Consider the following 12,815-nt stretch of genomic DNA (forward strand, 5'->3'; position numbering starts at 1 on the left):
AGGTGGAAGGAGCTGTGGGGAGTGTCCCTGTAATGCTGACAGTGGTGTGGGTGCTCAGTGGGAGATGCCATAGAGAGTCTGGATTGGACATCAGGTTTCTAAATTTTAACTGTTCTGGAATCTGGCAGTTGAATACGAATGGGGAAACTGTGCTGCTCTCTGGTACAATTATTATTCCAGTTGGGAAGCTGGAGAAGTGACAGTTTGTGAGAGGAAATGGATGCCTTGCTTTGATGACAAGTTCAGGAACCCTGGCTATTGCAAGGAATAGCATCAAACATGCATTGTCTGTAAGGAGCAGCCAGCTCTAAACTTCCCTGATTTTGGATTACATAAAAGTTGTGTATGTTTCTTATTGTTACAGAAACTTGGCTTTAAGGGTCTTTGGCAGAATGTTGTGAACACTCGTCTTCAGAGAATGAGAAAAAATCTGTCACACCGTCAGCACCAAGTTACAGTGAGTTTGACTCTTGTTCTTGTGTTAATGTTTCTTGAGCTGGCCTGTTGGCTTCCACTTTCACCTGCAAAGTACTTTTTTATTACAGCAGTGGCTTTGTTCCTAAATACTGATAAGCACAGAAAATCTCCTGTGTGAGTCAACTGCCACTCTTAGATACATTAATTTAGTTTTCTGTTTCCTTACGTTTATGGTGATTTTTTTTCTTTTACCAGAAAAATTCATAGCAGGTTATCGAACAGGTTTGGTATGTGAAGCAGTGCAGAGGGCAACCAGTGCAGTATGCAATTTCAGTAGAACTTTAATAATTTAGTTCTCTGCATTCTTCTCACTTGATCCCTATGGGGTTTTTTTGCATCTGTCTTGTTTTATTTCAGGTGCTGCAGAAGTTCTGGAACCGTTGGAAGTCCCGTCTGGAAGAGAAGGAGGAAGAACAGCAGCAGGCCTTGACATTAGTGGCTCATGTCCGTTATAGGTACTCAGAGAAACATTAATATAAACTTGTACAAATGTGGAATTTGTGGGCCTTTGCTTCTCTTTTAAAGTCTGGTAATACTTTGTGAGCATGACCATCTCGATGCCAATTGCTCTGATATTTTCTATGAGTAATGAACAATTTACATCTCCTGCTTCTCTGTGGAATGTGAGAAGGAGATTTGTTAAGATGAGCTCTGAGGCTTGTTTGGATTTAAGAACTGGACTGTATCAGAGTAATGATCTATCTGCTGCCTGATTTCTAAAGAAGGCTTGCATGATTTGAAAAAGCAAGTAACTGTGTAAGCTGTAGATGGATTAGCTGTTTGACTTCCATGAAATCAGTGTGTTTTCTGAAGGAATTCTCTCCTGTGCTGACATTCTCCCTTTTTGCCTGCAGGAGGGTGTTGATGAGATGGGTGTTTGACACGTGGCTGCTGAAGGCCAGCAAGCTGCAGGAGGATCGAATGGGGGAGGAGAGGGTAAATGTGACTTTCTTACCTGGCCTTGCTTAGGAAATGGAGGGGGTGATTCCTTAGTCACTGTCTGTGAACATGACTTAGCATGAGATGGACTTGGATGTTGTAAATTCCCTGTTCCCTGGTGGGAGATCAAGTCAGGGGAAACTCTCACACTGTCATTTTCATAGTTACTTCATTGAAACGATAATAGTAATTAAAGGATCAACCCCAGCCTATTTAAGAAGTCCAGGGTTGTGCTGACAAATTAGTTGCTTCTAGATAGGTGTCCATAAAGTTCCTTAAGGAGTCCTTTATTTCCTAAGATGTGTGTATATATGTAATCCTGGAATCTTTTCATGTAGCAGCCAGTGCCTCCTTTTATGTGGTCTGTTACACAGCTCCAAGTTTTTGGTAGTGTGGGTGTTCTTGTGCAGATATGGCTGGCTCTTGGTGGTGGGAGATTATCAGCTCTTATGAATTCAACACGACTGGTTTCTGGGGCTTATCGGTTCTTGGGAGCCCTTCACATGCTACTTACCAGTTTGTAGTTTTTCCATCTTTACTCTGCTGTTTCTGGTGACAGTTCATCCTTCCACATGCACACAGGGACCTGTAGAACATGTTAAATAACCTCACAGCAAAGGGCCTTTGGTGGTGTGTCCACTGCTGTTCAACCTGAGGAGAGGAAAACAGCATTGGACAGTTCTGTGCATGTCATCTTTAAGGATTGTCTTCTCTTTGTAAGTGTCCTGTGTCATGTATTCGTTGCCACCTTCCTTCCACCTTAGGCTGTGCTTCATTTTGAAAGGCAACTGTTGCGCTGCTTCTGGTGCTCCTGGCGCAGAAGAACAGCGGCTCGTTTGGAGGAGCAGGAGGCCTTGGTTCGAGCCAGAGATCACTACAGGAACTTCCTGAAGCTGAAGGCCTTCTGTCTCTGGAAGCAAAGTACTCAGGAGAGAAAAACAGAGTAAGAAGATTTTTTTAAGAAGGGAAAGTGATTTGAATTGGCCCTGTGGTGGCCTACTAAGGACAAACAGCATTTAATTCATGATGATGCTGACTCCTTATTTGTGCTTGGCAGTCTACTAGTTTGTGTTTCAGTAAATGACTTACTGAAAATAACAAAGGTGGACTGAAGTCTGTGCTAGAAGGATTCAGTAACATGGATTGCATTGTAGGAGAAATAATTATTTTTCTTACAGGAGGCTCAGGGAGGTGCAAGCCTTAAGATTTCACTGTTCAAAGTGTCTGCAGAAGACTTGGAACAAGTGGAGTGAGGTGAGAAAGTTAAGAGAGGGGGAAGAGCTTAAACTCTTTATTATGTTCAGATTGCTTGTACCCATATGGCTAGAAATTAAATTGCTTATTTTAAACACTAGTCATTCCTAAGCTTTCCTCACTTTCCAGGTGGGTAAAACTAGTTCAGTGAGGGTGGAACAGCAGAGGGAAGGGAGGGAGCTCTTTGTCTACTTGTTCATGTGTTTAGATATGGTGAGAATGGGATTATAGTTTAGATGCACCTGAGAATGTAACCAGAGTCAGGTGATGAAATTGTCCCTGCCCAGTACTGTGTGTGTCCTTCTCAAAACTTTAAGTTAGAAGTTTGCAGCCAGGCCTGTAGTTTTGTGCAGGTCGTAGCAGACCCTGTCACAGGGTACTTTTATGCTGGGCCTTTTCCTTACCATGATGAGTTGTACCAGGTGTGCCAAACAGCATGTTGTGAGAATCTATGAGAAATGTTACAGTTGGCACTTGTATGTTGGTGCAGACCTGTTAACTTGAGTGAATTGAATCAGTCTTCAAGAGGATTCCTACAAAGGGCAGGAAGAAAAACCACTTCAACTAGACCTTTTGGAGCAATAGCAAAGTGCAGCATCAATTTGAGTGAAAACCTGTTAGAGCAAAATAAAGAATTGTTGTTTCCCCTGAGACTGGGAATGGTGCTTTTCTCTCTTCTCTCTGTCACTGCCTGTTGTCCCTTCTTCATGTCAATGTATTTTTTGAGTTCTTTCCCCTCCCTGCTTGCAGTATGTGGGACATCAGCGTGAGAAATGGAGGAAGTTGGTGCGAGCAGATCTGCACTATCGACAGACGTTGCTGGGCAAGACCTTGGCAGCCTGGAAGGTAGGAGGGGATGTCCTGTTCCGTGAGGCACTTGTCTGGGTGGGCTTAAGTGTTCCAGTGAGAGCTGAAGAGCTGCCACACTGCTTCACTCCAGGCACCAAGTGTGCAAGGTAGAATGCAGGCTGCTGTAGTTAGGGCTGTTTTAGCTCTGGCACTGCTTTGTGGAGCATAACCAGTGTAATCTCGTGGCTTTGGTGAGGGGTATATTGTAGGTAGCAGTAACTATAGGGTGCGTTGACTGCTTGTCACAGAAAAGCAGCATTTGATTTCAGTGGCTCTAAGCATTTTTTTTTCCACTGTTACTCTCCTGAGCTGCTACTTAGACATTCTAGATGTTTCCTCAGAGGTGTTAACAGCTGAGGGAAATTTACCTCTCAATGCTTTTTGGTTTTTTTTTGCAGAGTTACCAACAAAACGTACGGAGTGTTCTGTACCGAGTAGCTGAAAAGGAGGAGGAGCACACCCGACTGCTGCTGGGGTGAGCCTTTCCTTGGGCAGTGTGAGAGAAGGGACTGCACTGCAGGCAAATTCATTACTTTCTTTCACTGCCACTTTTGTAACTTTTTGAGTGTTCAGTGCTGGGAGTTGACTCTGCCCTGCGTTAGTATTTCCATGCAGGTCATCCAGTTAAAAGAAATCAACCTCCTCCTGTTTGCTTGGACATTTTTTTAAATCTCTGTTTAGTCCTGTGGGAGTCAGCAGGCAACAAACTATATTTTCCCCTGCAGTGCATGAGTTCTGTTGTGTGTAGAAGATGTAGAAGCTGTCTTCCATTACAGCGAGGAGAGTGATTAAAGATATTACCACACTGCATAGGCTGTAGTTACTTTAGTTTTAATTACCTTACTTGTCTTAATGCTGTACAGCTTGAGTCACTTGCAGAGCCTGACTGGCTGAGCTCTGGATTTCAGTGTTCTGTTTTGCACTGCCTTCTCTTCAGCAGAGATCTGAACAGGCAGAAGGTGATTTGCATGATTGAGTTTATGGAGGCAGCTGGTTTTGGTTCCCTTGTGAGTAGGAAGGTGCCAAATAAACAAGTGAGAATCGTTCTTAATGGGTTTTGTTTGTTTTTACATTTTTTGTGTATTTTTGCCTTCAGGCAGCTTCTGTGTACATGGAGAGAAAATGCCCTTGTTCTTATACATGAAGCCAAGGCAACTGCTCGGGCAGATGAGCACTACAGGAGGGCAGTCCTGTCGAAGGTAGGGTGTGCACAGCAGCTGCCAAGGGGTCAGTACAGGTGCTGGTTCAGGGCAGGGGTCAGGTAATGCAAGTAGAACAACCAAAAACTTAATCTGAGAGTCACTACTAAGAAAGGCCTGAAAACTGAGAGACTTGTCTTGTTTTTACAGGTGTCTCTGAAACTTGTCTGAGTGAGCCCATGGTTTTTCCTCTTCCTTTCTTTCTCCTCATTTCTTAGCAGGAAGGGAAAACCAGTATTATGATGTAGCATAGTAATATTGGTGAGATGGAACAGGAGGGTGGGTGGATGGAAAAGAAGAAAGCCTTGAAAAATGCCAGGGGGACCCTCTGAAATACTGCTATGTTTAATTTGTGGGAAATTTTCACTGTCTTACTGAGCCTTATGTGAAAAATGAGATGGGAATGGTTCTGTTGGCAACAATGGGGAGTATTTTGCTTCCCCTTCCATTGCAGTGCCAGGCTGTGTCCCATGCCCTGTTTGCATGGTGTGTTTAGGTGTTGCTGCAGTGGAGACACACGGCCTGGCTGCGAGCGTGTCACCGCCAGGAGAAGGTGACAGCTGTGATGGAGGCCAGAAAACATCTGGATACAGGTGAGCTGGTGGAGATATTGATCTCTCAAAAGACCTTGTTATCTGTGTATGGGTCAGTCTGTTGTGTCATCTGTGCAGATGAAGTGACTGGATGGTCTGTTAGCTTACAAAGGTCATCCCCAGAGAATGGAGAATGACTTGGGACTCCAGTGATCTGCTGAAGGCAGCTTGTGTGGCTTTTGCCTCTCTGTTGGTTCCTTGTCTATATAAGGGATGGTAACACTTCCTTCCTCAAAGCAATTTTCCATTACTAATTTTGAGAAGCTCAGACATCTGTTTTGAGGGCAGTGCAATATTACTGCTTCAAGGCCCTCAAACTCTGCAAGCATTTTCATGGTACCAACCACATTCTTGACATGAGGACTCTGAAGCACAGAGGACTCTGAAGCACAGAGGGCAAATGATTTCCCAAAGCTGACAAAGAATGTAAGTGGCAGCAGGGAGGACTTACAAGTCACTGCTCACTATCTGTTACCTGAAGTGTTTTGCAATTATTCCTTACAGTGAATACTGTCAGTGCTGAGTATTGTCCATGTTGAGTATTGCTGAAACAGTCTGGAAGAGCAGCTGATCACTTGATACTCTGAAATTAATAGTCTCCTTTTGGTACATGAGTTAATTTCTCTTCTCCTAACAGTGCGTTTACAGACCCTGTTTCTTCATTGGAAGGAATTAATGAGGGAATGTCTCATGCTGAGGGCTCAGCACCACAGGGCAGTACAGCACCACCAGCAGCACCTGCTCCACAAGTACCTGGGGAAATGGAAAAATTATCATCAGCAGTGCCTTGAGAAAACGGTGAGAAGGATCAGCAACCTCCCCAGCCTGTGGGAAGTGATGTGTGGAGGAGCAGCCCTGTGCCCTGGAGAAGGGAATGACCGTCTTGGCTGAGGAGGAGCATGACAGCCTTATGTGCTGAGGAGGAAGGAACATGCCTGTGTCTTGCCTGAAGAAACCGATAGAAATAACAGATTTAACAAGAGATGACAAGCTGAGCTTGCCATGGGTGGGACATTTACTGTGAATGCAATCCTGGCTGGACTCAGACACCTGCAAATGGGGTTACACTGTAGGGCATGTGGGTGTTGAGGGTGACCTCAGCAGAACAAAGGGAGGCTGATAAAGCCTGTTTGGTAGCTGTTCTGCTCTAGTAGCATTTGGCTCAGATAAATGAGGTTTGCCTGCAAGTGACTCACTGTTTTGGTTGCCTTACAGCTGCTGCAGAGACGGGGAGATCAGCTAATGACTCACAGACTTTGCTCTGCTTCCTTCTCTTGCTGGAAGGCACGGGTAAGGAATTTTCCCCTGGGGAGATCCCTAGCTCCTTTCTAATCCTTATCCATTCTTCTCCATCACGTTCTTTTTACATAAGGACCAAAAAAAATTTATTTAAGCATTTTCAGGATTTTTTGGTTCTACTAGCACAGACACACCTCGCCATTGACTGGGTGAACTGAGTAGGTTTTTCTGATCTGACCCTACCAGCATTTCCTCTTTAGTTGATGCTTTGGCTGGTGTGGGGTGTGTGAACTCCTAACCTGGTTGCTGTGCATCTTTTTTCCCCTGACAGCTGTTGCAGCAACAATGGGAAAAGCAGCAGACAGTGCAGGCACTGTGGCACTGGTCCCTGTCGGTGCAGAGGAAGGTGAGGAGTTTGTGGGGCAGGGGCAGTGAGGTTACAGATGTGCAGCTCAGGGGCAGGTCTGACTGCAGTCACACAGTGCACACTGAGTATCTGCTTCCTGTCATCTTTGGGGTGCTGTACATTATTTTGGGATGCTGGAAAACTGTCCTTAAATTGTCTTAGCCAATTAAAAAAATGTACATGTGTTTTACCCCATCCAGCCTCAGCTGACTTAAATCCCTGTCCCTTTGTCCTAGTGGCAGTGTCCTGCTGCTGTAGCTCTGTCTGTCCCTATCCTGTGGAAGGGAGAGTGTTCCTGTCTGCAGGGGGAGTCCCTGGCCTGGAATCCGTCTGTGTAACACTCCCAGCTCTCTCTTGTTCCTGTTGTAGGTATTTGATGCTTGGCTCACATTTGCCAAGGAGCAACAGGAGAAGAAGGATGGCAATGAAAAAGGCACGGGAGTTCACCACACGAGTTTTCTGAGAGAAGGTGGAATCTGGGCCTTGAGAAACCCCGGTGGCATGAAACAGTTGGAGGATCAGCTCCATGCTCAGCACCAGCTGAAGGTGAAAGAGAGGAGTGTTTGCTCAGATACATCCAGAACTGGGCTGCTCTGGTCTCTGCTCTGTGTGGGGATGTGTTTGTGTGTGTGTGCATGTCTGTATCTTGGAGCCCCACATCCCAGCTGTTGTTTGGATCCTATATACACTTTTGCCCGTGGTGCAAAGCATTTCACTCAGCTGAGACTGGAGCACTTGACACTCATGTTGCTGATTGGGAACCTTTCTTAATGGAACGATTTCAAAACTGGCCAACTCCTGCCATAGACAATATTCCTGGATGAAACCTCTGCATGTGACTAGGGTCTGGTCTCTAAATTCTGTGCCAGAATGAAGCATTAGAGGCTGCATCTCATCCTGTCTTAGCTTTAGCTCTGCTTGTACCTTCAGATGTGGGCTTATGTCACTTCTGCGTTTGAGTATGAGCCCAGCCCCGTCTGTGAAAAGGAAGATAGGGATGCCTGTATTGATTGCTCTCTTCCTGCTTCTAGGCAGCCTTCCCAGCTCTATTCCAGATTTCCAAGACACCAGTTGTTCCATTTGCTGTAATGTGCAGCTTGCCTTGCTGCAGAAGTACCCAGTTCTTCTTGCCCAAATGTTACCACAGGAACCTCTTAATTTAGCTGCTATGGCTGTGAGGTCATCAGAAATCTCAGTTCCTTCTGCAGTGTCCTTCTCTCTGGGGGATGTGGTGTTGCTCCTGCTCTGAGCCACCAGATCTCTGCTGTTCTTTGTGTTGGCAGGCAGCCCACAACCCTCCCCACTCTGTGTACTGCTGTTCCATGCTGTGGAAACAGAAGGCTCTCTCCAAGAAATTAAATAAACCTTTTTCTTTTCTGCCACCTCTGAAGAAGCAGGTGACATTTGGGAGGCCTGATGTTGGTCCTGAGACAAGAGGACATTCAGGAGAGGAAGAGCCATGGCCTTCAAAATGCAGACATCTACCACTGCACCCTGCTGATGGGGGCTCAGTTCTCAGTGATCTGTGAGTGTAAACTTCTAGTTCCTCCCCCATTTCTCTGGCATATGTGTAGCTTTGCACATATGTGGTCCATCTAAGTGTGTCTCATTTTTGTGTTTACAAGTTTTCAGACTGATGACTTAGTTTCATACACTCTCCTTAACTCTTTCTCTGACCCTGCATCATATGACTGGTGGTGCAATTACACAGGAGCTGCTGTGAAATGCAAACATCAGCCCACACATAATGAAGGAATTTGTGACTTTATATTTGCATATCAGCAACAGGTAGAATCAGCTCAGCTATAGACCTTCACTGTGTGTTTCTTAAGATACAACTGAATTCATGGAGTGTTGGTCATTTGTCACAGGAACAGTTACACAGAGGACCATTTGAAAGATATCTGTTGTGGGCCTTTGGCCATCAGGATTGCTTATCTTGCCCAAGTCACCTAGAGCTGTCACTGAAGCTCTTATCTTTTTTCACTGAAGTCATGTATAAGCTCTGATGAAATCATAAATCATAAACATCAAGATCCTGGCTATACAGAAGCTGAACTCTCACCTTGCCTCTTTCTTTTCCCTGGGGAAGCTTTTCCTTAAAAAAATTCCTACTGATCACAGGGCAATTGCAAGGAATAATCTTCCATGAAACTTCTCAGTCCAGGACAGGAGCCCTACAGAGAAATAATATGGTAACTTCACATTGCTTTAAGCTTGTATGTGCTGCCAAAAGAAGTGTTTCTGCCCTGTTTAGTTGTGTCCCTTCCACCACTCCCTGTGTTGGCACAACCATTCACATGGTGAACAAGATTGTCCATTAATACAGGTGGAAATTTAGTCTGTAGGAATTACTATTGTGTGCAAGGGGAATGTTGCAGAGCAGGGATGAATGATGAAACAGGACTGTTTCTTTAGCTGCAATACCAGCTTATGCCAATTAAAAATAATCCTGAATCTGGGGCATTATTCTGTTTTTCTTTTCAGAAATGGTATTCAACGAGCCAGGTTACCACCACGGAGGCCTGACTTCCTTCTGGAGCCTCTAGAAAGCAAGGAACTGCTGGGACCTCCTTTTGCTAGGTAGAGAATCTATTTTTAAAAGTAAAGAAAAGAGGGTGACTTACAGTGGGCATAGTGAGGCAGCTGACTGAGGAACTGTATGCAAGGGAATGACAAGATTCTCCCTTTTTTTCCACTGACTGCAAAGGACAAGACCAACAGGTTGCACTGTATAGTGACCTCATCCTTCTTCTTTTACAGGTCAGAGGTACCTTTTCAGCAAAAATCTGTGAATAAATGTTCTGCACAGACTGGGAACTTACTGCAGACACCTCACCTGGAGGAAAGCACCTGTAAATGTCTGTCTCAGACTGGCAGTGCTGCTCATTCCCGTCCCGTTCCCTCTCTCCCACGTGCTGCTCTCCCCTCTCCCCCACTGTGGACAGCAGATGTGCCCCGTGCTGGGCAGGGCCCAGAGCTCTGGTCTCCTGCCTCTTTCATGCCCCAAATGAAAGCTGGATCAGAGAAGGTGAGTGCACTGCTGAAGGAACAATCAGTGTGTGCACTGGGCTGCTGTCAGGAGCTTGTTGCTGTGTTTTCCTGTGGCTCTTCTGAGCTGCCCAGCTGGAGGTTGAGCTGTTCTTGTTCGATCTGTCATGTTTAAAGCTGATCATATGCACTGCCTCTGAATGCCCAAGAACTGTGTACCCCCAGTCTGAAGCAGTCCACGTGTGTTGCACTGTAATTCAGGCCTTTTTTCCCGGTGGTCTTCCTACCCAGATCTTTTCTTGGCAACTGACTTGAGGTCCTGCCCCTTCAGAGCTCAGAGCAGTTACAGTTTGCCATCCAGATTTACAGGGATTTAAGAATAACTCAGTTTAGGAGCAGAGGCTGTGTCTGAGAGGCTCAAAAAATTGGAATTCACTTTACCTCCAAGTCAGTGCTTGCATTTTAAACTCCCTTGTTCCACACAGAATGGGAGGGTTAATACTGATGTGATGTCTCTACACTAGAAATTAAAGAGCCCATTTTTTAAGCTCTGCTTCTTCTGTGGCACTGTATGAGAGGGGCTGAGTGACTACAAGGGTTGTCTGAGTGGGAGTAGGTCAGGGGCATCCTACTTGTAGGGCTTAGTCAAGAAAACCCTTTGAGGAAAAACCCAGTATCCTTCTGACCTTGTAGAGAGGAGATCAGCCTGGGAGTGGTCACAGAGGAGCCCATTCCCAAGAGTCCCAACAGAACTCAGTGGGGAAGTTGCGACCAAATTTGCAGCCACATCTGCTGTCACCTGAAGACTTGGTGGGACAGTGGAGTCACCAAACTGCAGGTAGGTCCTCAGATCCCAACTGTAGCAACTGTACATCCTCCTCTCTAATCTATATGAGACTCCAAGTGAACTCCCCAAAATGGACAGGAGACAAGGCAGTCTTGTATGCCAGCATCAGGAGGGAGAGGGGATCAGTGTTCCTTTTTGGGATGGTAATACAGTGGTGTGGATTCTGCTGAATCTGGGGGCTAAAGCCCTGTTCTAGGGATTGAAGGGGGGTAACTGCTTAGGGTTGGCTTCTTTTAGCAAGAATGTGCTAAAGAGGGAAGAGTTCACCCAGTAAGGCTCTCTGAGAGCTCCCTGTACTGACAGTGTGGGTGTAAAGGGGGCAGATTGTGTCCAAGCACCTCTCACTGGAGTGTTTTTAAAGACATGAGGGCATGAAATTTCTGTTCTGCAGGACTAGACTTTAACTACCTAATTACTTCTAGACTAGATATAAACCACTAAATCCTGAATAGGCCAAAACAGTGTTTGTAGTACCAAACCATTCACTAGAGCATTTCTTATCTGGTGTGTATTCAAAGTGAGCCTTCAGAGCTTGTACTGCTCTCTCACTGTACCTGACCTTTTGGGTGAACAGGTAACACAGGGTAACAAACCATGTGAGAAGGACTCAGGAGGGTTCAATTTTTCCTGTCTATTCAAAATGTTTCCTGTTTCTTTGATAAGAAACAGTGGATGTCTGTTCTACTGCCATTGCTTGTGCCTTGTGTCTTCCATTCAGCTGAAGGGGAAGAGAGGGAGCACAGTTCCAGAGAAGAAATGGTGTTGCAGAGGAAGGTGGAGGTTGAACTCCGACACATCCAGCAGCAGATGCAGTACTACTACAGCAGGAAGCTGGAGCTCAAGTATGTTCAAAGGCCCTTTAGCCAGCCTTTCTTTGTGTTGTCAACTCAATGCTGCACTATTTGTATGCATCTACCCTGAAAATAGTCAGTTTGTTCACAGTAGAACTGCAAATGGAACAGAGAAAAGTTCTAGAGATTTTTATTTTCTCCTTTTGAGTTCAGTCCAGGTGAAAGGGACGATGTGCATAACTTCTTCTGTAGTCAGCAAGTGGTTTAATTATACCTTTGGCAGCTCTTGGAGAAGCAAGTCAGAGGTATCATGGTGTAATCTGAAGGCAGGATAAATTAATTGGGCAGAGCAGCTGAAATTTAGCTTTTAGATCTTTTATCAAGAGGAATGAAGGCTGAGCTTTTCCAACTGTCAATTAAAAAAAAAAAAAAATGGCTGGTATTTGATAACTGCTCCACTAGAACAAGAACACATTTACAAAATTGCTCAAAAGAAAATGAGGCTTGGAGGGGATTTAACTGTCAGGAAAGGAGGAAGGCAGTGATTAGGAGATGGAGACAAGAGTTTTCAGATTCCTCTACTTTCCAGCATCCTTTTTTCTTTTGACTTTTTTAAAAGATTTTAACTATTCACAGGCTTGAGACAAAAAATTGGGTGTTATTACAAGTATCAATTGCAAGTCTAAGTTGGCTTAGACTGCTGAGCTCTTAATTGGAGTAAGAATCCTTCTAATCCATTTTATCAGGTCCTGTCAGCAGCAGGCACAGATTCTGCAGCAGTGGCTGGAACTGAGCTCAGGACCAGGAGCCCGAGCTGGTGTGCAAGGAGTTCAGGAAGAGCTGGGCCAGGTGTGTACAAATCAAACTGAAGCTACAGAAGTGATTATCACTCTGCTCTGCACTCAGCCTAAAGGCTGATGGCAGCTGTGAAGAACTGTGTACTGAGCTGTTGGTAAAATGCCAAGGGAAGGGGAACTTGTGGGCAGAAGTGGGCTGATGAGAACAGGCTCTGGAAATGCTTCTTCCCATTTGTTTAGAAATGCAACTCCAGCTCCAACAGACCTCTCTGAGGCTATTTCCAAGCTACAGATCAGGCTTTAGAAGATTCCATCTCGAAATTTTGTCTGCAGTCTCTCAAAGACAGTTTCCCTGTGTGCAGCCTGCACCTGCACTGCTCTGAGTCCCCAGGTTCATACACCAGGTGTGGCACTGCTCTGGTACCTCTGAATC

The 12,815-nt window shown here is 45.2% G+C and overlaps 1 protein-coding gene across 5 annotated transcripts in view; it reads left to right on the top strand.

The window, feature by feature from the left end:
- Positions 1-12,815, top strand: part of SFI1 (SFI1 centrin binding protein) — a 28,470-nt gene that overhangs the window by 10,617 nt on the left and 5,038 nt on the right. For 3 of the 5 annotated variants that reach the window (XM_027661679.1, XM_027661680.1, XM_027661681.1), the window contains exons 12-30: positions 365-457; positions 835-932; positions 1,332-1,413; positions 2,181-2,359; positions 2,595-2,670; positions 3,421-3,516; positions 3,918-3,994; positions 4,616-4,718; positions 5,215-5,311; positions 5,949-6,109; positions 6,527-6,601; positions 6,882-6,956; positions 7,326-7,502; positions 8,348-8,481; positions 9,444-9,539; positions 9,720-9,987; positions 10,641-10,785; positions 11,513-11,636; positions 12,332-12,434. In XM_027661679.1, coding sequence (XP_027517480.1) covers positions 365-457; positions 835-932; positions 1,332-1,413; positions 2,181-2,359; positions 2,595-2,670; positions 3,421-3,516; positions 3,918-3,994; positions 4,616-4,718; positions 5,215-5,311; positions 5,949-6,109; positions 6,527-6,601; positions 6,882-6,956; positions 7,326-7,502; positions 8,348-8,481; positions 9,444-9,539; positions 9,720-9,987; positions 10,641-10,785; positions 11,513-11,636; positions 12,332-12,434 — 2,259 coding nt within the window. The remainder of the gene's footprint in view (positions 1-364; positions 458-834; positions 933-1,331; positions 1,414-2,180; positions 2,360-2,594; positions 2,671-3,420; positions 3,517-3,917; positions 3,995-4,615; positions 4,719-5,214; positions 5,312-5,948; positions 6,110-6,526; positions 6,602-6,881; positions 6,957-7,325; positions 7,503-8,347; positions 8,482-9,443; positions 9,540-9,719; positions 9,988-10,640; positions 10,786-11,512; positions 11,637-12,331; positions 12,435-12,815) is intronic. The other 2 variants (XM_027661682.1, XM_027661683.1) reach the window with 2 other exon arrangements.

The sequence above is a fragment of the Corapipo altera genome, unplaced genomic scaffold, assembly GCF_003945725.1.
Source record: "Corapipo altera isolate COAL_440 unplaced genomic scaffold, ASM394572v1 150, whole genome shotgun sequence".
Classification (NCBI taxonomy): Eukaryota; Metazoa; Chordata; class Aves; order Passeriformes; family Pipridae; genus Corapipo; species Corapipo altera.